At 43.0% G+C, this 25161-nt stretch overlaps 1 protein-coding gene across 7 annotated transcripts in view; it reads right to left on the bottom strand.

Annotated features, from left to right (window-relative positions):
- ZNF827 (zinc finger protein 827) overlaps positions 1–25161 on the bottom strand; it is a 190811-nt gene that overhangs the window by 46814 nt on the left and 118836 nt on the right. For all 7 annotated transcript variants that reach the window (XM_061384066.1, XM_061384072.1, XM_061384068.1 and 4 more), the window contains exon 8: positions 20875–20978. In XM_061384066.1, coding sequence (XP_061240050.1) covers positions 20875–20978 — 104 coding nt within the window. The remainder of the gene's footprint in view (positions 1–20874; positions 20979–25161) is intronic.

The following is a 25161-nucleotide window of genomic DNA, read 5'->3' as shown; positions in this document are numbered from 1 at the left end:
GGCTTCCCTGGTGGCTCAGTGGTAAAGAGGCCACCGGCCAATGTAGGTGGGAGACACAGGTTCGATCCCTGACCCAGGAGGAACCCAGGCAGTGGGGCAACTAAGCCCGTGCGTCACAACTTCTAAGACTGCACTTCAGAGCCTGGGGGCCCAAGCTGCTGAAGCTGGCATGCCCAGCTGACATGCCCTAGAGCCCGTGCTCGGCAACAAGAGAGGGCACCACAATGAGAAGTCCACGCTCAGCAACCAGCGAGCAGCCCCTGCTTGCCACAACTAGAGAAAAGCCCGAGGAGCAAGAGACCCAGCACAACCAAGAATGATAAATAAAAAAGCCCCAATTGCTTTATTTAAAAATCTTTTTCATATTACCCATCTGAGCAATTTGGGGGAAAAAAAAAAAAAGAGCCCAAGCTGGTTACCATCTTCAAGAGGGTAAGAAAATCACTTCTTTGCTGGCAGGGTAGCACTGGGATCCCTCTCATTCTTCCATTGAGCAAATAAAGGCGGTCATGCTGGAATCCAGCTGTTTGCAAAAGGCTTTAGAAAGTGCGATGGCCCTAATCTGAGAGGAGTTAATAGCATCATCGTGAGAACGCCAACCCGCACAAGCTGACTTATGAGACTTCTCTGTCCTCATCTTCCGAGAAGAGAGAAGTTCCTCCAGTTGATCAAAGAATCCTTATGAAACAGTATATACGACTCCCCAAGATTCCAAGACCGTAATAGAGTCGGCAATATCATTTACCTTGAGCCAGTAATGATTTCCCAAAGGTCTTACTACAGGTTTATCCCAGCTCCCTGGTAAAATGAAAATGACTTAACTGCATTCACCGTGCTAAGCACACAGAACATCCTGGTCGGGTTATTGATACCATACCAAAAAAAAACAAAAAACAAAAAACAACCCAGTTTCTCAAAATGGACGTAGATTTCCTCAAATTAATTTTTCTTTGTTATTCTTTGTTCTAACACATGATGTGCTACCCTGAAGAGAGGCCACTATTGCTAGGAACAATGAATCAATTAAGGACTTTCTAACTGTAAAGTCTCTTAAGTGGACATTTCTTTTTAAAATAGAAAAGTCTGCAAGTTATACGGAGAAAGACAAATATTGTATGATTTAACGTTTATGTGGAATCTAAAAAATACAACAAACTAGTGAATATAACAGAAAAAGATGCAGACTCACAGATGTTACCAGTGGCAGAGTGGAGGGGCAATCTAGGTGGAGAGGGGATTAAGAGGCATAAACTATTAGGTGTAAAATAAGCTACCAAGACAACCTAGAGGGGCCTGATGGGGAGGAGGTGGGAGGGACGTTCACGTGGGAGGGGACATGGGTTAACCCACAGCCGATACATGCTGATGTCTGGCAGAAACCAACACAATACTATAAGGCAATTATCCTTCAATTAAAAATAAATAAAAAATTCTAAAAAGATATATTATAAAACACAGGGAATATACCCAATATTTTATAATAACTATAAACAGAATATAGCCTTTAAAACTTGTGAATCTCTATGCTGTATACCTGTAAGTTACACATTAATATGGTACAATTATACTTCAATTAAAAAAACGTTTAAGAAAAGCAAAATAGCAAAGCCCTTTTAGAGATTTTTGACCAGTTTTGTTCTTACACACCAAAAGAAAATGAACACACACTCACTCACGAGTGAAAACGGATGTAAATGGACTGCTTATAAAGGTTTCTCCTTCTCCACCCCCAACCCTTCCCCCAGTGAATTCTGAAGCTTGCATCACCCCTGGAGGAAACTAATTCAGACTCACTCTCCAACTTGATATTAAGTAGTCAACCTCACAGCTTGCCAGCAAGGAATGGGCTGCTTCTTTATCACTGAGTCATATTATCTCATTCCCTATCTCAGCAAATGGGCTCTGAATGGCTTGGCTGAAAAATGATATGGTAACAGGTCTAATCTAGAGAACCCCCTGCTTTATTCTGGTGGCTGGAAAGAACTTAAAACAAAATTTTAGCCAATGTATTTACAGGATGAGAGTCTTGAAAAGTCTATGAAGAATCTCCATTTCCTAAGATATTACGGATGACATTAAAATATTGTTAAAAGGGGATTTCAGCAACTGAGGATTGTTGGAAATCAGGGGGCAGAGGTACATATTTAGCTGGAAGGTCATCTTGAACCTGAGTTTTTGATGGGTTAGTACTTGGTTGTATGTCTAATAAATTTCTTATTAAGTGCTATTTCCATGAATGGGGAAAGGCACCCTCCCCCACCACACCCCTGGTAATCCAGTGGTGAAGAGTCTGTCTGCCAATGCTGGGGACGCAGGTTCGATCCCTGGTTGGGGAACTGAGATCCCACATGCCATGGGGTAACTAAGCTTGCATGCCAAAACTACAGAGCCAGAGCTGCACTATTAGACAGCCCGAGTACCTCCACAAAGAGCAACTTAAAATCCCACCTACTGCAACTAAGATCAGATGCAGCAAAAGAGATGAACAAAATTTTCCAAAAAAAAAAAAAATCATATTATGTCTAAGCACATATGACCTCTTCTGATCATCAGTAATGCACGAAGATTGGCTTCCCTCATAGCTCAGTCAGTAAAGAATCTGCCTGCAATGCAGGAGACCTATTAATTCCTGGGTTGGGAAGATCCCCTGGAGAAGGGACTGGCAACCCACTCCAGTATTCTTGCCTGGAGAATCCCATGGACAGAGGAGCCTGGGGGGCTATAGTCCACGCGGTCACAAGAGGCAGACACGACTTAGTGATAAACCACCACCACCAATGCATGTAGGTAACAAATATTTAGGAGTTCCGTGGTAAATAACGAATGTTATTGTTTTACACAATATAATTTGGTATAACATTTGGAAAGAGCCATCATTAGTGGTTTTACGACTGTAAATCAGGTCCCCAATGGCAGAACTGGCAAAAAACGCATATACAATAGCCTCTAGGCATGCTTTGTGAGCGTCTGTTAGAGTAATTTGCAGTTTTATTGGTGAATTCATAGTTCCCTGACATAGCTCTTTATAAATAATGCTGGAGAAATTCTTGGATGAAGCTAAATTCCCTTCTCTTATGAAGGCACTCTCTTGTCTACAATGAATTCTAAATAATAAAAAAATCTAAATAATAGATTTGTCTTGTCATTTTGTTTTAAAAATTATGGTTTCAAATTCTGTAACTTTCCAAGCTTTTTTATTATTGAATTTTGTAGACTTTTCTCCATAAATACTCAGTTGGCTATCTTGATAGTCATTTTTAACTGATTAAGAAAAAAAAAAAACAAATTGAACTAGGTACAATAAAACAAAATATTAACCCTCTTTTTTATTTTTTATATTAACATTTAAAATTTTAATTATTACTTTTTATTGACGTATAGTTGATTTACAATATCATGTTAGTTTCAGGTATACAGTACAGTGACTCAGTTTTATCCATGTGCGTGCATCTGTATCTCACACACACACACATATATATATTCTTTCCAAGATTCTTTTCCTTACAGGTTATTACAAAATATTAAGTACAGTTCCCAGTGAGATATAATCCCTCTTTCATAACTTAATAGTAAGAAAAATTAAATGAGATAAATATTGGGCAACGCTCAGCACCACTAATTAATTATAACAGCGATATGCACAGACTTCATCCAAAAGGATACCCAGCAAATTAACTTTCTCTGACTCTCCTATCATTATTCAGGGCCTCTCTGTTTCCATTAAGCCTTTCAGGGGACTTTATTAAGCCTTTAAAGATTAAACAAGAGTGAGTCAGATTAACTTTTTAAAATGGAAGTGAGATTCTGTCATTTCTTGGCTCAAAACATTCCCGTGGTTCCCAAGATACTTGCAGGAAAGGCCCAGCCCTAGCGAGTCTCCTCCAGGCTCTGTAGGCTCTCCCCCTGCCGCCCCTCCAGCCGCCTCTCTTCCTGCTGCCCCTTCCGAGAGCCAAGCCCACACTCACCTCGGGGCCTTGTAGTAACTGCTCCCTTTACCCAGAACTGTACCTTCTTAGGGGAACTTTCTCTGACCATCCTACCTTTGATGGCCTCTTCCCAACCCCCCTTACCTAACAGTTTAGTTTTTTCATGATGTTATTAAATAGTATAGAAATAAAATTATATATTCCATAAAATGTTACACATTTTAATAATGCTATTATATATATGAGTGTATATAATTATTTGTGTATGACCTGTTTCCCTCTGTAGAATGTAAACCCCATAATGACAGGGACCTTGTTCTGTTCACTGCTATTCTCTGGACCTAAACAAGTACTCAGTATATCACGGCTGCTCCATAAGTGTTTGTTGAATGAATAAACTTTCTTTTCACCTGAGGGGTACATAAAACTCCTAATAGCTTCTCAGATGCTCATCAAATACTTAATGCTACTCAGGCCCTTTTATATTTAATCCCCATTTCATAGCATCTCAGCGTCCTCTGACACTGATGGAGAAGAATGAAAATAATCTAAGGGCTGGTGAATCTGTCTGTAGCCACAAAAATTGTTTTTCTAATTGACCTCTTCTGTTGGGAAACTAAATAGATGCAACAACAATGTGAATGCTCATTCTACTTCTTGATAAAACTACTGAAAACATTCTCCATCAGCAGCTATTATTAATTGTATCTAAGTGAATGATACCCTCTTCCCTGGTCGCTCAGAGGTTAAAGTGTCTGCCTGCAATGCGGGAGACCTGGGTTCGATCCCTGGGTCAGGAAGATTCCCCTGGAGAAGGAAATAGCAACCCACTCCAGTATTCTTGCCTGGAGAAACCCATGGACAGAGGAGCCCAGTGCGCTACAGTCTATGGGGTCGCAAAGAGTCGGACACGACTGAGCGACTTCACTTATATTTATTTAGATATAAGTAAAATACTATTTACTTAGATATTAGATATTTACTTAGAGACCAATAGGGCAGTGTAATAGAACAAAGGGCCATTCCATTACACACTATTTTCAACAACCCAGTTGAATAAGACTGCTCCAACAGCTGGTGCTCTAAGATAAATTTAATTCATTAACCTCCCTTGCACGGTTAAAAATAAGTAACCAGCCTCAAACTTCCAATCATTCCTTAAGTGAGCTTAGTATGTAGCCAAACTGAAATATGTACATATAAAGACTATGGCCATATTTCTATTTCACAAGAAGATTTTATAGTTCTTTGTTAATAACTTACAGGATATGTAACTTAAAATTTTTGAAATGACTCTGCCAGTATTTGTTCATTGTAACACGAGATGTTTGGGAACTTTGTATGCAACCACGAGAATATTATGATGCAGCTCAAAGCATTACGAATCTTACCTTCCTCCCTTAACAACTTACTCACTCTAATAAACTTGATTTTTTTTAATAAGCGTTTCATGCTCATTATAGAAAACTAGAAGAACACAGACAAATGGGGGAAAAAAACCCCAAACCATGACAGTTCCCATCATTACCCAAAGACAACTGCTATGAACATTTTGGTGAACTTTCATTTTATTCCTTTTTCATGTCCAAATGCCTTTAAAAAAAAAAGACATTAATTACTATGAAAGGCTTGTAATCCAAGGCAAGTCTTAGTATGACACCAGCGATGATATTTTTAAAATACCACATTTTAGAGTGATAAAAGTAACAGTTGGGAGATAGACCGGAGTGCTTTAAAAATTAACATTTTTCATAAAAATGAAAAACAATTTGGCCAAAAATAGTGTCAAAAATAACTTTCACATACCGAAAGCATGCCTACATGTTAAAAGCATTTGCAAGAGTACACTTTTTTTTTTTCCTGAGTAAAATTTTCCCCTGCTTTTCTTTTGGCAAGTACCTACACAGTACATACAAAATTAGTGAGCAAAAAAAGTAATTTGTATGAGTCATCTTGCCTTTAAGACAAAATAGTTACCTAAAATCCACATCACCCATTAATTCCTGCCTCCATACTCTAGCAAAGACTGACAACCAGAGTTTGGACCCAGTCTTTTTTATTTTTTTAAATCATTCTACCCCTGGGCTACCTGACTCCCTAATTATTCTGTTTCCCATTCCTATTATAGAGCTCATTTCCTTGATAACCTCACCATTCCCTTTCCTGGGACTCATCCATTCACGAATCTTCTAACTAAACATCCCTAAGCCTAATTCCATTCAAGTTCAAAGAGTAGCAACTCATCAGAAGGACTCATCTCTGGATACTTAAGGCAGGAAACTCAAATCTTGAGACCGATGAGTCATTTTGACTGGAAAGCCCTGGATGGGAAGAAGGTACCCAAGAGTGCATGTCATAGAAGATGAGAAAATCATGAATGCCTAAGGTGCCAATCAGGGCAAGACATGAGACTGGGTGGCATCCCTTTGTCTGAAGTACTCTGACATCTTACGATAGGTTCTGTGTTCCAAACATCCCTTACAAGATTTTCCCCAACATGTTCATCTCTTCCAGCTGAAAGTATCTCTGTTCAGTTCAGTAGATCTACCATTTTTTTCTGGGATCCCACTTAAATGTGGTTCTGTTGACGCTGATTGCCTTGTCCAAAGCTCCAGGCGTTATCTTCACCATAAAAACTTCCAAGTGGCGTCAAGTGTTCAGTACCAGAACAAACAACACAGATTCACCTTTGTTCAAATGATGTGTCTGATGATAAAAATAATGCATGCTTACTGCAAAAGCAAAAGTCCATAAAATATAAGTAAAAGTCATTTGAAAGTTTAATAACCCTGAGATGACAATGAACATTTCTACATCTATCCTTCCTGAATTTTCCCCTATACACACACGTGTTTACAGACCATGTATGCACCAAGATTTGTAACCTGATTTATATCCTCATGAACTGTATGAAACGCTCGATTAACTCTGGCATCTTGCTAGGGGAGCTCACCAAGGAAAGATGGCTAAGAATCACTGCTTTATGTGCATTTTTCTGAGTTCATTTAATCGAGACAGTATTAGGGATCCAAGCCATCATACGTGTAAACAGTAAATTCTTAAAAAAAAGTGATTTGAATACATAAGTATCTCTCTTTACTTTTTTTAACTTTAAAAAATTATAAATTAATGCTAAAAAATGGAACAAAAGATATAAATTGAAAATGAAAGCACGCCTCTCACTATCCCTCTTCTCCCAATCTCAGTTATTTTCACTCCTCATGGTAACTCATCACTGTTCAGAGTTCATACGTGGGGAGGGAGACTATGTCCACATTTGCACGCGTACCATGTGTACATGAAGCGTACCACGTCTTTCCTTAAGAAAAACACAAACGAGACTGTGTCAATCATGTTGCCTGTAGCTAGCTTTTTAAAATCTAACAATGTATCTTAGACACCTTTTCAAATTAAATTCTAAAAGATCTCCTTCATCCTTTTTTAATGGCTGTGGCATTTTCCATCAAATATCCTATGGTGAATTTCACCAGTTCTCTGCCTATGGACACCTGATTTGTTTTCAGATCTTTATGCCAAAAGCACAGCCTTCTCCATATACTTTAGTGCTACTTGTTCAAGTCTGTTGGTAGATGAAAGTCTCAGAATGGCACATCAGGGTCCAAGTTCGTAAAATAACAGGGAACACTGTATTTCTCTGTAACACAGAGAATGCATTTCTTATTAACATAGAGAATACATTTCTTATTGATGTATTTAGTAGATTATTTAAAGTAAAACTTGCCTCATGTAAGTTCCACAGCGGCTCACAATAGAAAAGGAGAAGGAAAAGATAGGGATGAGACAGAATGCAAAGCACTTTGCTGTTGCTCAGTTGCTCAATCATGTCCAATTCTTTGCAACCCCATGGACTGCAGCTCACAGGCTTCCCTGCCTTCACCATCTCCCGGAACTTGCTTAAACTCATGTCCATTGAGTCGATGATGCCATCCAACCATCTCTTCCTCTGTCGGCCCCTTCTCTTCCTGCCTTTGATCTTTCCCAGTATTAGGGTCTTTTCCAATGAGTCAGATCTTCGCATCAGGTAGCCAAAATATTGGAGCTTCAGCTTTAGCATCAATCCTTCCAATGAATATTCAGGATTGATTTCCTTTAGGATTGAGGGGTTTGATCTCCTTGCAGTCCAAGGGACTCTCAAGAGTCTTCTCCAACACCACAGTTCAAAAGCATCAATTCTTTGGTGCTCATTCTTCTTTATGGTCCAACTCTCACATCCATACATGACTACTGGAAAAACCAGAGCTTTGACTATGTGGACCTTTGTTGGCAAAGTAATGTCTCTGCTTTTTAATACAGTGTCTAGAAATTGGAAAAGTTTTAGTCGATCAGTTGTGTCTGACTCTTTGCAACCCCATGGGCTAGAGCTCACTACGCTCCTCTGTCCATGGAGTTCTCCAGGCAAGAATACTAGAGTAGGTAGCCATTTCCGTCTCCAGGGGGGTCTTCCTGACCCAGGGATTGAACCTAGTGGTCTCTTGCATTATAGGCAGATTCTTTACTGTCTGAACCACCAGGGAAGCCTAGGAGGAGACAAGTAACTGAGGGCAGAAAGGCTGTGTGTGTGTGTGTGGCAGGGAGAAGCGGGTGGGTGGGTGGGTGAGGGGATCTCCACCTCCAGGGGGCACATCTCAGCTGATTTTTGCAAAGGTGAGGAGGAAGGTGTAAGACTACGGAGGGGTGTAGCCTGACAGCGGTGGAAAACTGTTTCTTCAGGTGTAAGAAACAATTGAGGAAACATCAGAAAACTCGCAGGACATTTCCTAAGCAAGAGGAAAAAGCCATGGATCACTTTTTAATAATTTGCAAAAAAATATATTTCCTTTCCTTGGGCTGCCCACATTCCAAAGGGCTTCAGGCCTGAATTCAAATCTGACTTCACACAAAGTTTCCCATTAGTATGAATGAGAGACTCCTATGTGAACTTCTGCCTTATTTGAATCAAAATATAACACTGTCTCTCAATAAAATAATTAACTCGAAAAGAGAGGCTGATCTGATAAAGCAGTTGGCACATGGATGAGACAACAATTCTATTTGAAATAATTCCAAGCTTTGTGAGACTAATGACATAGGGAATTTTATGCCTGGGAAATTTTATTATTACACATGAAAATCAGTATTGGAGTTTCACATTAATTCCAGTGTTAGCCTTTCACATCAAACCATTGAGTGTTCTTGGACCTCCATCTTCCACTCTCTGCTCTCAGAAATGCTGCTCCAGAGTTTCTTTAGTGGCAGTCAGATCTATATCTAAGGTGAAAAAAGGAACACAAAGACCCTACAATCTTTCTCCTGTCAAGCTTAACCGTTTAATTCTAAGAAGAGAATTATGTCAGAGTAGTCACCCACATTAGCAAGAGAAACCAAACAGATTTGAAAAAAGCTATATTGCATATCTTACATCTATAAAGGGGTCCATTTTAACCTACAGCCAAAAACAGATCTGTGTCATAATCAAAGTCTTATCGGATCTCTCTTTAGAACATTTAACACTGGCTCTACAAACAACAGAATTTTTCAGTGCTATGCTTTCATCCAAGATTGATGAGCAGTTACACTTGGTGGTGGCTTCTGGGTGATGTCGTGGTCAACAGGTCAGCCTATGCCCACCAGGGAGTTTACTGCCAAGGGTAGAAGGCTGATGATTAAACAGGAAATTCTAAATATCCAAGGAGACCGAAGGAAGTGGCACCTAATCCAGTTTTGGAGTGGAAGGGAATGATTTCCAAAGAATGCTGCTGCTGCTGCTACTGCTGCTAAGTCGCTTCAGTTGTGTCCGACTCTGTGCTACCCCATAGACAGCAGCCCACCAAGCTCCCCCGTCCCTGAGATTCTCCAGGCAAGAACACTGGAGAGGGTTGCCATTTCCTTCTCCAATGCATGAAAGTGAGAAGTGAAAGTGAAGTCACTCAGTCATGTCCGACTCCTAGCGACCCCATGGACTGCAACCTACCAGGCTCCTCCGTCCATGGGATTTCCAGGCGAGAGTACTGGAGTGGGTCGCCAGTGCCTTCTGAGACTATTAAAAAACAAACAAACAAAAAACAGCGTATAGGGAGAGACTTGCAAGTATCAGTTAGACTTTATCCTGAGAGCAATGGGAAGCCACCAGGGTGGACAGTGAGATGAAGAGATATGAAGAGATATGCCTTATGGCCGCAGGATGGGAGGACAGAAGACCAACCAGAGGTCACTGCTATAACCCAGAGGACTCATGATGGGAGACATGAATAAGGTTACTGGCATTTGGGATAGAAAGGAAAATACTTGTTTAGGAGAAATGGAGGAGGAAGAATCACTGTGGGAAGACAGGGTAACTGGCTGGAAATGGAGGGTGGAGAAGAGGCAATAACAGAAGATGACGCAGCAAATGCTGCCGTTCCCGCCTCCCCTCCCCGCCATCACCCAGGCTTCACCACTTCAGCACCCGCGGGGCTTCCTCTGGCCCCGGGAGTCTACTCTGCCCTCCTGTGTGGTTGAGACCAGGGTGCTGGGGAGCTGACTCTCCCTGGAGCAGCGTGAATCCCAGCTCTCTCAGCCCCTCAGGCAGAAAAGCCCTGAGGTGTGTCCTCCACAACTTCCCAGAGTCCCCTCAGACAAGAATCTCCAGGTGGTCCACCCAGGAAACCTGTCTGAGAAGGAATGCGGTGCTGGGTGTCTTCCTTTCCCTGACTGGCTTCCACATCCCTCTCCCAGGGTCTCCTGGTCTCGCTGCCTTAAAAAAAAATTCTTGCACAAATATCTGTGTCAGGATCTGCTTCTGGAGGAAGCTGAACAAATGGTATTCAACCTTAAACCTCCCGTGGTTTGTCCCATGGGAAGATGGTGATGCTACTCTCTAGGCTAGGAAAGAAGACAGAGAAGAGGGTTTTCATCCATTCGTATCATTTGGGGAGGGGAGGGACGGAGGGGAGGAAAAACGATACATTTAACTGGGGACCTGTTGAGTCTAAAGAACTTGCAAGAACCCCTAGGTGGGATGTCTCAATAGAACATGAGAGAGAGGCTGTGGGGCCTGGATTTCATGGGGCCAATCAATGCAAAGACTACCCATACCTCTGTGCTTCTAGCTCACACCTTTCTTTCCTGGACGATAAATTGAGAACAGAAATGGTAAGAACTCTGCTAAAGGAAACACACTGCATCAGAGAGAACGGCCCCCAAATAAAGCCCCTAACTGTCATTCCAACAACTGCATGGGGAAATGGCTGTGGCGTGACGTGGGGGGGGAGGGGGGCGTCTCTTACCACGGCGAGGTCCCCATTTGGCCTGCATGTGGGAATATAGGATGGATCAGTTTAAATGAAAAATAGATAGTCTAGTTTGCAAGTGGAATGGCTTTTCTTTTTTTCTACCCTGGTTACTGGAGGGCAGTTGCTGCCATGCAAAGGAATAAACACAAAGAAGAAATTGCATGAAATGAGAATATGTATTTTTGATAGCAAAGGAATGGAAGAATGTATTGTATATACAGAAAAGGCCTTGTAGATTGAATTAGCCCATCCCAAACTGAAGCCAGGGTCACCACATGGCAATTTTCAAACAAATACTCTCCATCGTCCATTACACATACGCGAGGATTTGACCTTTTACAGCACTATTCACTCTCCAAGCATCTCAATAGTCTTTGCAAAAACTAAAAACACAACCATGGGCACTGCATCGGTCTTATAAATGGCATGCAGAAAATTTTATGCTCTGCTCACAGGGAGATGCGAGGCCAGGGCCAAAGTGTTCACAGCCCCAGGGGAAAAGCTGTACCTGAGAAATAAAAGTTCTTAAACTGGGTTTTTTTCTTTCCCATGTAATAAACTTGTGATAGTTTATTATAAGATATTGAATATAGTTCCCTGCTATACGGTAAGTCCTTGTTGTTTATCTGTTTTACATACAGTAGTTGGTTTCTGCTAATCCCAGACTCCTAATTTATCCCTCCCGCCCCTTCCTTCCCTGGTAACCACAAGCTTGTTTAGTCATTAACAAAAAAAAAGAAAAAGAAAGAAAGAATGCCATTAGCAGATTATCATGCCAAGTGAAGTAGGTCATACACAGAAAGATAAATGTTGTATGCTATCCCTTATATATGAAATCATTTACAAAATGGAAAACTGGGCTTTTAAAAGGGCTTTTGTATGTCACCATTTTCCACAAAGTACAAACATAAAAGTGTTGATGATTATCTTCAATACCAAGTGACTCAACCCTAGTGCCATCTGGGCAAAGATAAAGGGATTTGGCCCAAAAACCACAAGGTTTTTTTTTTTCCTCCTCTGTCTTTGTGGCTTCCATACACAGCTCAGGTGAGGCACTGAAGCCGGAAATAAGTTTTTCCTTTGGAAAGGTTACCCCCCTCAAAAAAAGGGAGCTTCCCCTTCATATGTGAACACCACAACTGCTGGTCTGCTGAGATTGATTAGTTATATTTTTGAGAAGATTAACTTGGACACACAGCTGACTGTGGTTAAAGCAAGACCTTTCACTGCAAAAAAAAATTTCAGTGGAGTCAACAGCTCCTCTTTGGAATTCATCTACACTCTAAGACCAAAGTAGGCTGCTAAGTCGCTTCAGTCATGTCCGACTCTGTGTGACCCCATAGACGGCAGCCCACCAGGCTCCCCCGTCCCTGGGATTCTCCAGGCAAGAACACTAGAGTGGGTTGCCATTTCCTTCTCCAATGCATGAAAGTGAAAAGTGGAAGTGAAGTCGCTCAGTCGTGTCTGACTCCTAGCGACCCCATGGACTGCAGCCTACAGGCTCCTCCGTCCATGGGAGATTCCAGGCAAGAGTACGGGAGTGGGGTGCCATCGCCTTCTCCCGAGACCAAACTAGGCTAGTGAGGGGCAAACAGGGCTAAGTGTGCGCACATTGTTCTTAGTCTCAAAAATGTAGACTTCCCAGGTGGTGCTAGCGGTAAAGAACCTGCCTGCCAATGCCGGAGATGTAAGAGGTGTGGGTTCGAACCCTGGGTCAGGAAGATCCTGTGGAGAGGGAATGGCAATCCACTCCAGTATTCCTGCCTGGAGAATCCCATGGACAGAGGACCTGGTGGGCTACAGTCCATAGACTCGCAAGGAGTCAGACACGACTGAATCGACTTAGCACACAGGCAACGTTATCTGGATCAGGACGTCCCGTAACAACAAAAACTTCTCCCTCTAGTAAACAGCTGGACAGACTACGTAGCTCATCGCAAGTACATCAATGAGATTCTATAAGCCGCACAGAACAGTTTTCCACCTTGAAACATTTTATGTGACAAATAGAGATATTCCTATAAACTAAAAGTGGTCTGACTGAAGGCAGCTGGCATCATCACACTTTCATGTCTCTGAAGTGAAGGCACACTCCTACCGATGGTGTGGAGGTGGCCACGTGGCATCGAGACCCATCTATCTGTGAATAAGCCAGTTAGCCCTAACACACGCAGACACAGTCATACGTACACAGCCTGATGAATTTTCACAAAACTACCTATCATGTAAACAGCAGTCAGATCAAGAAATAAAACAACCAGCTTCCCAGAAGCTCCTCTTGTGCCCCCTTCTCAGTCACTACCACCCCCAATACTGTCTTTCAAGAATTATGTTCAAACACTTGTTCCTTCCCCAACTCTTAGCAGAAGTGGTAGAATTTCTAGTTGACTAGACTGATGTTCCCCTGGACCAGCATATAGTTTTGGCTCTACAAAGAAAAATAAAGGAACCTGAGCTGAAGTTACAGTTCCACCACATGTGGCAGGATTTTTGAAAAAAAAAAAAAAAAAAAAGGGAGACGTGAAAGAAGCTTGAAGCTCCTATATTCTCTTTCTACTGGAACCTTAGTTAGGATTCTGATTCCCAGTTGAGAACTTTTTCTTTTGCGTCCCTGACCAGAGCACAACTCATTTCAGTGCTGTGTTTTATTTAACCAGAAGGTTTTAACCCAGTTTCACAAAACTATTTCCTATAGCTCAGACCATCCATGAAAGATTACTGAAAAGAAATACGAGACAACAAAAGAGACACTGATGTATAGAACAGTCTTATGGACTCTGTGGGAGAGGGAGAGGGTGGGAAGATTTGGGAGAATGGCATTGAAACATGTGAAATGTCATGTATGAAACGAGATGCCAGTCCAGGTTCAGTGCACGATGCTGGATGCTTGGGGCTGGTGCGCTGGGACGGCCCAGGGGGATGGAATGGGGAGGGGGGAGGGAGGAGGGTTCAGGATGGGGAGCACGTGTATACCTGAAATTTTTTTAATTTTAAAAATAAAAAAAATAAAAAAAAAAAAAAAAAGAAATATTGTTTCTTTATGTTTCTTGACCAAAAGAAACACTTGAAGTGATACTGATTACCAAAGTATTATAGGAAGAAAGAAAAGTGGAAGAGAAGAGGACAAAATTAGAACCATAGTAACAAACAGTACATTCTTATCTTGTCACTGCTTTGAAGTATCTTATTTAAAGGACCACTTTTTATTCCTGACTAAAAGAGAGCCATCCTTCACGTGTCAACTGGGAGTGTGTGTGGGCAAACACTGGAGAGGCGTGCTCCTGTGCTCACTGCTGGGGACGTGTTATCTGACTTAGGAGGCAGACTGACAGGGCAGCAAGGGAGAAGATGCACCGTGGAGTTCTGGGGCTGCCGCTCACCAACTGGATGACCTTGAACAGATAATTACAGGTATATCTCGCTTTATTGTGCTTCACAGATTCCAGTTTTTTTTAAAACAAATTGAAGGTTTGTGGCAACTTTGCATTGTCACATGATAGCATTTTTTAGCAATAATATTTTAAATAAGGTATGTATACTGTTTTTGTTTTTTTTTTTAATGGTTTCTCTAGTGGCTCAGACAGTAAAGAATCCACCTGCCAGTGCAGGAGACTCAGGTTTGATCCCTGGGTTGGAAAGATTCCCTGGAGGAGGAAATGGCAACCCACTCCAGTATTCTTGCCTGGAGAATCCCAGGGACAGAGGAGCCTAGTGGCCTCAGTCTATGGGGTCACAAGGAGCTGGACACAACTTAGCAACTAAACCACCACTACCCTCATACTATCTTTTAGAAATAATGCTACTGCATATTTAATAGACTACAGCATGGTATAAATGTAACTTTTATATACACCGAGAAACCAAAAAATTTGTGTGACTCACCTTATGGCGCTATCTGCTTTATTGTGGTGGCCTAGAACTGAACCCACAAAACCCATAATCTCTCCACAAAAGATACAAACTTCCAGTTGTAAGATAAACAAGTTCTGGGGATGTACTGTACAACATGGTGACTATAGTTAGCAATACTGTATTGCATATTTGAAAGGTTCTCAGTCATAAGAAAAAAAGTTTGTAACAATGAAGTGATGGCTATTAACTAGGCTTATTGTGGGGTTCATTCTGCAATATATATATATAAATATATATATATATATATACACACACACACATATATATATAAAATCATTAGGTTGTGCCTCTTAACCTGTCAATTACATCTCAATAAAACAGGAGGAATGGTATGAAATCTCTCTGAACCTCCATTTAGTTATCTGTAAGTTCAGCTTAATTCCTGTGTCTCAGGGATTCCCAAGTAGTGTGGTTGTAAAGAATCTGCCTGCCAATACAGGAGACCCAGGAGACGCAAATTCGATCCCTGGGTTGGGAAGATCTCCCAGAGAAGGGAATGGCAACCCTCTCCAGTATTCTTGCCTGGAGAATCCCATGGACAGAGGAGCCTGGTGGGCTACAGTCCATGCAGTTACAGAGAGTCAGACACGGCTGAGCGCACCATGCCTATGTCTCAATGGGTTGTTTTCAAAATTAAATGAGAGGACACAGATCCTGGGCCTGACAATTTAGCAGGTCCTTGATAACCATTAACTTCTTCCTCTGTACAGGACAAATTTGTTTAATCACAAAGGAGCTTAAGCCCCAAAATGATACACACCAACAACACCCCATGTTCTACTGTTTGTCCATGACTTAGTGTGAATTTTAAAAGAATCTGCTTTGTTTGAAAAGGGATTGAAGAAAACACTTTGCTGTAATCCAGAAAAGCTTGGTATGTCTCTCTCTCGAGAAAGGAGTTAGGAAATCTTAACATACATATCTTTTAACCCACTCCCTGAGAGGTCCTTCCTATCTGGCCAGTAGCATGGCAGGCCATCACTTAGTTGCTGGTGGCATTCTAATGCAAGGCACCATTAATTTAGATTTCAGAAAATTACATATGACACGGTACAACTTGTATTAGATTGATGAGCAGAACAGAAAGAGGAAAATGGATCAAGAATTGGCCGGGGGACAAGGCAGACCATTCCAAATCCATCTTTTTATTTAACATCAAACCTGATTGGCATATCCAGTCTTGAACTAGATTTGCCCGTGTTCTTTACTGCTTGTTTGGATGATATAACCAATAACCAGAAGAAAGAGTTTCTTTTTTCAAAGGCAAGTTAGCAAATAGTGGGGGAAGGGATTGACAAATACAACTGCTGATATGTTTTGCAGTGTCTGACTCCAAGCTCCATTCGAAATAACAAACAGAAGCATCGGTGACTCCTAACACAGTGCAAGAATTCCATGGAGACCTGCATTTTCCTTTGCACCCGCTCTGCTTGTGTTTTTGTTTTGTGGCTTAATACACAGCACACATACTGTGACTTCAAAACCATAATAAAACAGAACTGAAGCTCCACATTGCTGAAAAGCAGTGCTGGGATGTAAATCCTTCTAATAGCCTTTGCTTCAGAAAGAGGATGGGAAAGCAGACAAAGCTGCAGGTACAGTGGTTCTGAGGCTACTCCTTAAACAGATCTGCCCTTCATGCCCGCCCCCCCAACCCCGGACCTCAGAATCTTTCCTCTATTACTGTAAATCTTTTACAAAGTGAGACAACTAACAATTAGACAAAGTACATTAAATTATGCACAGTCTGTAATTTTATCTCCGTCACAATCGGAAATCTCTTTTATCTCTTTTGTATAATCCCCATCAGCCACAGCACTGCCCAGGGTGGACTCAGTCATCTATTCACAGCCTTCAGGAAGATATTTTGTCCTCCCATCCCTCCAGCAGAAGGGGACAGCAGCTTTTAACTTATTGTTTTATTACGGATTCCTGGTGTTACCTCTGCCTAAGATGTTCGCAGCAAGTAAAAATGTTAGGTCTTGGCTCGTGAGCTTTCTTCGGTTCTCAGGAAAGTCAGTCTAGAAATAGTGGCAACCACCAGGGCCAGGACACCATGCAGCTCTGTGTTTATTCTATTTCTCTGGGATGGTGGCAGCTGTGTGTCTCAGAGACCATCTGCCGGAGGCAAATGCCTAGTTAACTGTGCTATTCTCGAGTTCCCCACGATCCACGGTGCTGCCATCTCTCCCCACTTTGCTTTCTCCCACACCGCTTGCTGCGTTCTCCACGGGGCTGAAGCACAAGCACCACTTACTGCTTGTACCCCTTCGGCCTGGAGCTCCAGACCTAAATGATCCTCTCTTGTGATACACTCCCCTGCCCCGTGGTCTCGCTCCAAAGGCGTCTGGGAGACGCCTTTTCATTCCATTGATAGAGGTATCTAAATACATGCCAATATATATTGTTGAGTGAAAGCCAGGGGGTTTCAGCATTTGCAAAGGGCTTTCTTGGATCTGGACTAGGCACATTAAACCTCATTAATTATGGTCTCCACTAATTGAGAATCTGAGATCATTCTCCAGGCTGACGTTTATCTTTGCATGATCTATGGCGAGAAGTTTGCTAAGTAAAGAAAGAATAGAAATAATATTTTAATGGTAACTTAAAATGGTAATTTAATATTTTAAATTACCCAAGAGAAGGCGTCTAAGGATGCTGAGGCTCTTATTTATATACTAGCAACCAATGACCTTCTGCCTAGTCACTAAAGCAGGCTTTCTCCTTCCTGGCTTCCCCATTTCTGCTCAGTCACCATCAGTCCTTAATTCAACATACTTACAACAAAGCTAACCAGTCTTCCAAACTAGTCAACTACCTTGTTGCCTGCCTGTCCTATCCCCCTCTTTCCTTTCTCAATCCAGGCCTTCATTAGACTCTTGAGGGTCCTTTGGACTGCAAGGAGAGCAAACCAGTCCATCCTAAAGGAAATCAACCCTGAATATTCACTGGAAGGACTGATGCTGAAGCCGAAGCTCCAATACTTTGACCACGTGATGTGAACAGCCCTTAAGACCCTGATGCTGGGAAAGATAGAGGGTAGAAGCGGGCAACAGAGAATGAGATGGTTGGATGGCTTCATTGACTCTATGGATATGAGTTCGAGCAAACTCAGGGTGATAGTGAAGGACAGGGAAGCCTGGCGTGCTACAGTCCATGGGATTGCAGAGCCGGACACAACTGACCGACTGAACCACAACAACAGGCCTTCATTAACAACGCTATCCTGGTACTAGAGCATCTCCACTGGGCAACTCCTTCTATTTTCTACAGGAATTCATGATTCTTATACCCTAGAATCTTAAGATCTTTAACTGTAGCTTCAAAATTTCTTTGTTCCCAGCACTGCACTTATCAAAGTCCCAGAATAAACGTAGGTTTATGATATCTATCTGAGATCTCTGAGGTCTGACACATTTTGGGATTCACACTTCTTCTGATTTCTGGGTGATAATGTGGTACATAAGACATGACTTTATGTTACACCCCACTGGGCCTTCATCATCAAGCACATTGATATTTCTGCAACAAAATGTATGAATTTCACCCTTGGCATAATACATAAAGGCTATAAATAGCCTTCCATTAGGTTTTGCCACCAAGCAACTTATTCAAAAAATTGTTCATTTCAGAACTGTGGGTAAGGGATTGGGGAGCTCAAGTAGGCGGCGTACAATGGCCGCTTATCACTGTCCAGATGTCAAAGACACGTTTTCTTGAAAAGTCTCCATACTGCAAAATCCTTTGTTTAGATTGGTTTTCTCTACAATTAGTCCAAATTATCAAGGTCTTTTCTTACAAAGCACATCTTCAAAGAGATATGACACATACCTCATATGAAGCAAAGCATATCATTCAAAGCAGATACTGAGAACTTTGTGGTCACCAGGCTGTCTTTACCATTTTTATTTTTTTAATTTTAACTCCATGTCTACAGCATATTTTACAAAAGGCCCGCTTTTAATGGTCTGTTTTGGCAAAATTTAAATATAGTCATTTTGCTTATCCTCTGCCTAAAGAAAGTCTCTTTCAAGAGCAGAGATGGGCTATCCCTCAGAATGTGGATTTGCATTTTTAAAACCCAAGTGTTGCTGATTCTTCCCCTCAAAATAAGAGTTAACTTTTTTAAAGTGTGAGAGTTTATCTAATTTGTAATAAAAGTCTGTCAAGCAAATCACAGGAAGCTCTCCACTTCCCCCTCAACACACCACACACAGTTAAACATATTACTCTTTGAGGTCTAGCTGTAACTTGACTAATAAACCCTTCTTAAAATATAGCCAAGCCAAACGTTAAGCCAGCAATGCAGGGCTTGTATATACATCACAGGATGCTAGCTGTATGGGTCACAGCACTCTGACAGGCAATTCCTAGGCAGTTATTTTGACATTAGAAAGTCACAATCCATCAACTTAACAGCAGGGTGATAATTTGGGGACCGGGGAGATAGCTATTCAAAATGACACTGTGGGAAGTAAACAGTAGTTCAAATAGCCCCTGTTTGAGAATGAAGACATCAACTAAGCAGAATTTCTTTCCACCTCTAGAACCAGGTATTATGTAATATGTTTTTGTGTAAGCATGTTATTTATGGCGTTTGAATAGCCCTGAGAGGCTAACAAGCCTGCAGGTACCGGGACCCTTTGGAGATGAGGAGAAATAGATCTGCCACCACAAGACTAAAGAATGACAAAGAGTGGCTTCTTCCCCATGGTTTGTCACGAACCACTTCCAACAACCACGAGCCAGTCTCAGAAGATGCAACTCGGCTCTTTCTGAAATGAAAAACGCTCAGCTCTGCAGCCGTCTGCATCCATGACATGGGTTCCTTGCATGTGAGGGGGACCCTGGACTTTACTCTTGTGGGAATTCCCAGCCAACCACCCTGCTGTGAGCCCTTTCTGCAAACACACAGCCTTGTGTGTTTCTCCTGGACAAATGGATGGGTGCAGAGGCCACCGAGAGCTTCTGCAATTCTCTCAGTTTCCGGGAGCTTTAAGTTTCCTGGCTGTTGGTCTGGTGTTGGGATGGTAACGGGGAGTGGGTAGGGAGGGCAGGATCCAGGACAGGGGTTCTCAAACGTTCTCATTTCATGACAACCCTAAGGGGGCACACAGAAGCCCTGAGGGATTGCCAGCTTGTTGGTAAGAGGAGAGCAAACACATCTGTCCTTCTGCTATGGAAGGGGGCAATGAAAAAGGAAGCACGACGAGGAAATTGGGCACTGATGCTGAGGTGGCAAAAGGGAGAGGGAGACGGATCTATGCAGATCCTTTAAGAAGAGAGTAGATATCTGGGTGACAAGACCGTCTTAACAAGCTGTGTTGCTGCCATGGAAACCAAAGAGGTCTTTGTGGTGGCCCACACTCCCCCGGGGTCATGACCTTCCCTGTCTGCGATTAGCAGTCTTGCCCTCGCCCTCGTCTATCTTCCCGGTTGCCTGCCTAAAATACTGACAACGTTGACAGCAGATTATTTCCAGGTTATACTTCGCTCTTTCAAAGGAATTCACTCTACGAATGAAGCATCAGCTGGTCAAGAACAATAAGCTCCTGCAGCAAAAAAGAATAGCCTTATTACTGTCTGCATTTTCTTCTAACAAACTTTTGTGGCTATTTAAATTGAGTTTCTCCCTCTTTTCAAAAACCAAGCTTCATATGAATACCTTGAACCTATGAGCTGAACATATCTGAAAGTCCACGCATTTCAGAAAAGTAATTTTCAAGCAACCAATAGCAGAAGCAAAAGCAACGGTCTCTCCATACCTGGAGCTGATATTCTTCCGTGAAGCACAGATTCACTGGGCAGCAGGTCTTTTGAATTGGAGGTGAATGGTGATTGTCTAAAGGTATCTTCTGAAAAGAAAGGGCTGGGGGTGGGGGAGGAGGAGGGAAGTTTAGTAAATCAGTTATTTAAGATACCCAGGCCCCCAATATATATGCATACACACAAACAAATGGGAGATAAAGTTTTTTTTTTTAATGGTGTTTAGAGAATACAAGATTGTGCTTAAAATGAAGAAAGATAAAATATATTACATCAGACAAGTGCCATCTGTATACTCTGCCTACTGGTTTTACACTTAAGGTGAACATATGAAACAGCATCTCTGAAACACTGTTAGACCCACAGTCAGGACAGCTGAGCGGTATATTGTACTTCTGCACTATATGCTCTGTTTGAGTGTGCTGTGCCTCAGTAAGCACACAACTCCTGGGTCAGGTCAGAAAAGCCCGTTTGAGGTTCTTTCCAGGGCGGAGACAGAGCGGCCCCAGCTCACCCACATGCTGTCCCCTGGTCCCTGGGGGACCAACGGCCCGTCTCAGAAGGGCAGATGGCTGGAGTCAGGGCCCACCGCACTCACGGAAATGACTCGCTGGTCCCCACAGGGACTCGAGTGTGCATCCTACAACTCTTTTGGTGTGGAAGGAGCTACAGCCAGCTAATGGGGCTGCCGGGAAGGACCCCGAGGAGCACTTTGATTTTCCGAGAAACTGAGGCTCTGACTTGAGTGATTCTAAACTCCCCTAGTGACTCAGCCAGAACTAGACACCAGACACCCCGGGCAGGGATTTGCCCTCCTAACACCTCAGTCACAGTAAACACAAACACTCTGGCTTCTTTTAATCGGAGGATTTTAACCCAATCACATCATCCATCTTCCATGCCTCCAAAACAAACCGCACTGCAATCACGTGTGAGAATACTGGAACATACAACAGAGTCCAGCATGGAGAAAGGAAAGCCCTATTTATTTACAACAGAGAACATTTCACTGGAGGAACTGGGTGCACAGGAGTGGAAGGTTCCTAGAGGAAGACAGTACAGCCCAGAGATAGGAGGAGCAGGAAGCCACCACCATCTTAAGGCTGGAGAGACAAAAGGAAGAGGTCACATGGTGGAAGCCAGAGGCAAGGTGAGCCTGCCTAGCAGGAAGCTGGAACCACAGCTGCTGCAGGGGGCAGACAGGGAGGAAGGCAAATACCCAGGCTCTTTCTGAAACCCCGCCCCTCACCCCACCAAAGGCTCTGATTGGCTGAAAAGTCAGAGGCACACAGCCAGCAGGGATCAGGCTTCTGCAAAACTGTAGATCAGAGGAAGGAATGTATCTGGGGGCACACAAGCCTAGGACCCCCATGACTGATACTGCTTTTCTAAACATGCTCAACAGCCATGGGTAACTCATTAAATGTTAAGAAGGAAACATCAAAATAAAAATGGAAGACATACCTATCTTTTAAAAGTAAAACACAATTAACAATATAACTTCACAGGACTATTAGGCTAGACTTGATGCAACTTTGTGTGCCACGCTTTTTATTTACATCTTAAACACAAAACAGTTTAAATAGGCTTAGAAAGTGACCTGGCTACAGGCTAGTCAGTGATGGGGAGCGGGAAGACATGCTGCTTCATGCCAAACATCTCATAACCTGCAAGTGACCCTAAAACCCGAGGAAGGCAAAGCAGCATGGGAGCTAAGAGTGTGCACTCAAGAGCAAGCAGATCTAGGTCCAGATTTCAGGTCCTCCACTGATGGCTGTGTGACCTTGCACAAGTCACTTACGTTTTCTGAGCCTTCGTTTCTCTTCTATAAAGCGGAAAGAGAACAGATCTACACCTACTAACAAGGACTAAGCAAACTAGTCCACTGAATGTGTTTCTCACAGTGTCTGGCAAACAGTAAGTGCTCAATCAACATAAGCTGTTTGTATCTGTATCTCTGTCTAGCCCCCAGGGGAGCATAAGTTAATTACCCTTTCCTTACGAATCAACAAAAAGTATAAAGTTTCCTTGTATAAAACGCATGAAGAAAAGGTTGCTCTGATAATGAAGGGTCAGTGGATGGGATGGGATGGCTCACCCCAGGGAGCTGCTGGGATGGCTGGTTAATCATCAAAGAACTTCTCAGGAGGTGGAGCCCTTGGAGGACTGTTGGTCAGACCCAGAGTGGGGGAGTTCACGATTCCCTCCTCCTTAGCTCTGAAGCCTCTAGACAAGGTGACAATGACACCTTCACATCCGGGTGGACAGGTCACTTGGGAACATCACTTGGGAACAACCACCAGTTGGCCCAAGGGCACAGGGGAAAGATCAGGCAATGTGCCCTTGGTTACACTGGAATGAGCCTGGCACTTGAGAGTTCAGGAGGCTCATGCAACTGTCTGGTCTTAAATGCGGACACTTCCTTAGGGGACACCAAGAATCCCAAGAGGGGCCCCTCAGGGTATCTAGGAATATCACCTTTTTTTGCCACAGAGAAAGGTATGCATTGCCTTCTTTCCATCAGTGTTGCTGTAACCATTTGGTGAGTACCTGGGTGTGCCAGGCACTGGAAAGATAACATCAGCAAAACGGGCTACAGATGCAAACAGCAGAGGGGCTCGAGGACCTGTGTGGGCACTCCGAGTAGACTAGGCTGTGGAAGAGAGGGGGGGGTGGGGTCGCAGTAGGGGGTCTGGCTTGGCCTGGAAGGACAGGAACAGCTGCAGAAGCCACAGCTGAATGGAGAGTAGCGCTGTCAGGGTTCTGGGGGTGAGGACAGGGCGGGGGACATGTCCCCTGCACAATGAGAGAACAAAGCCAATTTACGAAAGGGGATGAGGCTAGAGCCACGGTGGGGTGGGCACACGGCAAGCAGGGATGACAGCTTCGTCAACCTGCCAGTGTATTAAGGAAGGGCACATGAAATGCGATTTCAGTTTCAGGACGCTCTGTCCGGCAAGTTGGAGAACACAAGTCAGGTGGCCAGAGGAGCAGCCCACATGGGACATGGTGACTCTGGTGGCCGACACTGCAAGGTGGCCTCGACACAGGCAAGCTGAATACCTGTTTAAGCAGCAGGTCAGGTAAAGGCCACAGCAACATTTCTGACCAACCCCAAAGGTCTGGGGGTGAACAGAGCAGAGGGTGCCACGCTACATGCTGGGAAGAGCATCTTAGGTTCTGCTAGCTCTGCATCTTCACGTGTTCTCTCCAGATTTCCAGCCAGGTGTGGAATGAAGCCCTATTACCACCCAGCTGCTCAGAAGAAATTGAGTCAATTGCCGAGGGAAACAGCCTTCCAAATAATTTTCTACCCTGGAGGCCAGCTTTATTCTGTATAGAAAAGATTTCTCCTGAGGGAGCGGAGAATTAGAAGGGAGTCAGGCTGGATACTGGAAAAGCACAAAAGGACTGGCAACGTGAGGGGCAAAGAATTGATGGAGAAACTTCGGCAAGTCAAGGCAGCTGAAGCCTGGTGTAAGATCTTATCTAGAAAGAGAAGATGCCTCGTTAACAGAGCATCAGTCTCAGGCCAGATCGCTCTGCAGTGCTCGGCATTCAGATCCATGCACACTGGGACTGCTGTGGTTCAGCACTGAGTGTGGAATCAGAAGGATCTGAGTCTGAATTCCATACTGGTCACTTAACAGTTAAGTGACTTTGCTAAGTCAACAATCTTTCTCTAGCCTCAGTTACTTTTTTTTTTGGCTCCGCCAAGAGGTTTGTGGGATCTTAGTTTTCCGATCAGAGATTGAATCCTCAGCAGTGAGAGTGCAGAGTCCAAAACACGGGACCACTAGTGTGAATTCCCTCATACTCAGTTTCACTATTGGAAAAGAACTTTTAAAATATCATCTTTATAGGTGAGCTGTAAAGGGTTAAGTAGGAACTTCCCTGGTAGTTCAGATGGTAAAGAGTCTTCCTGCAATGCCGGAGATCTGAGTTCAATCCCTGGGTCAGAAGAGCCCTTGCAGAAGAGAAGAGCAACCCACTCCAGTATTCTTGCCTGGAGAATTCCATGGACAGAGGAGTCTGGCAGGCTATAGTTCATGGGGTCACAAAGAATCTGACACGACTGAGTGACTAACACTTTTACTTTCTTTTTACTTTCAAAGGGTTAAGTAAGATTTTTCATGTCAAAGTTCTTAGTACATGCTCAATAAAATTGAGCTTAGTACATGCTCAATAAAAAATGGCAACTAACACCACATCACTTACTAAGTATTTGGCACTGCTCTAAAGTGCTTTGTGTGTATTAACTTCCCTGAATCCTCACAAGGACCCTA

This window comes from Bos javanicus, chromosome 17, assembly GCF_032452875.1.
Source record: "Bos javanicus breed banteng chromosome 17, ARS-OSU_banteng_1.0, whole genome shotgun sequence".
Taxonomy (NCBI): domain Eukaryota; kingdom Metazoa; phylum Chordata; class Mammalia; order Artiodactyla; family Bovidae; genus Bos; species Bos javanicus.
The sequence above is the reverse complement of the archived record's forward strand: the minus strand, read 5'-3'. Positions and strand labels throughout refer to the sequence as shown.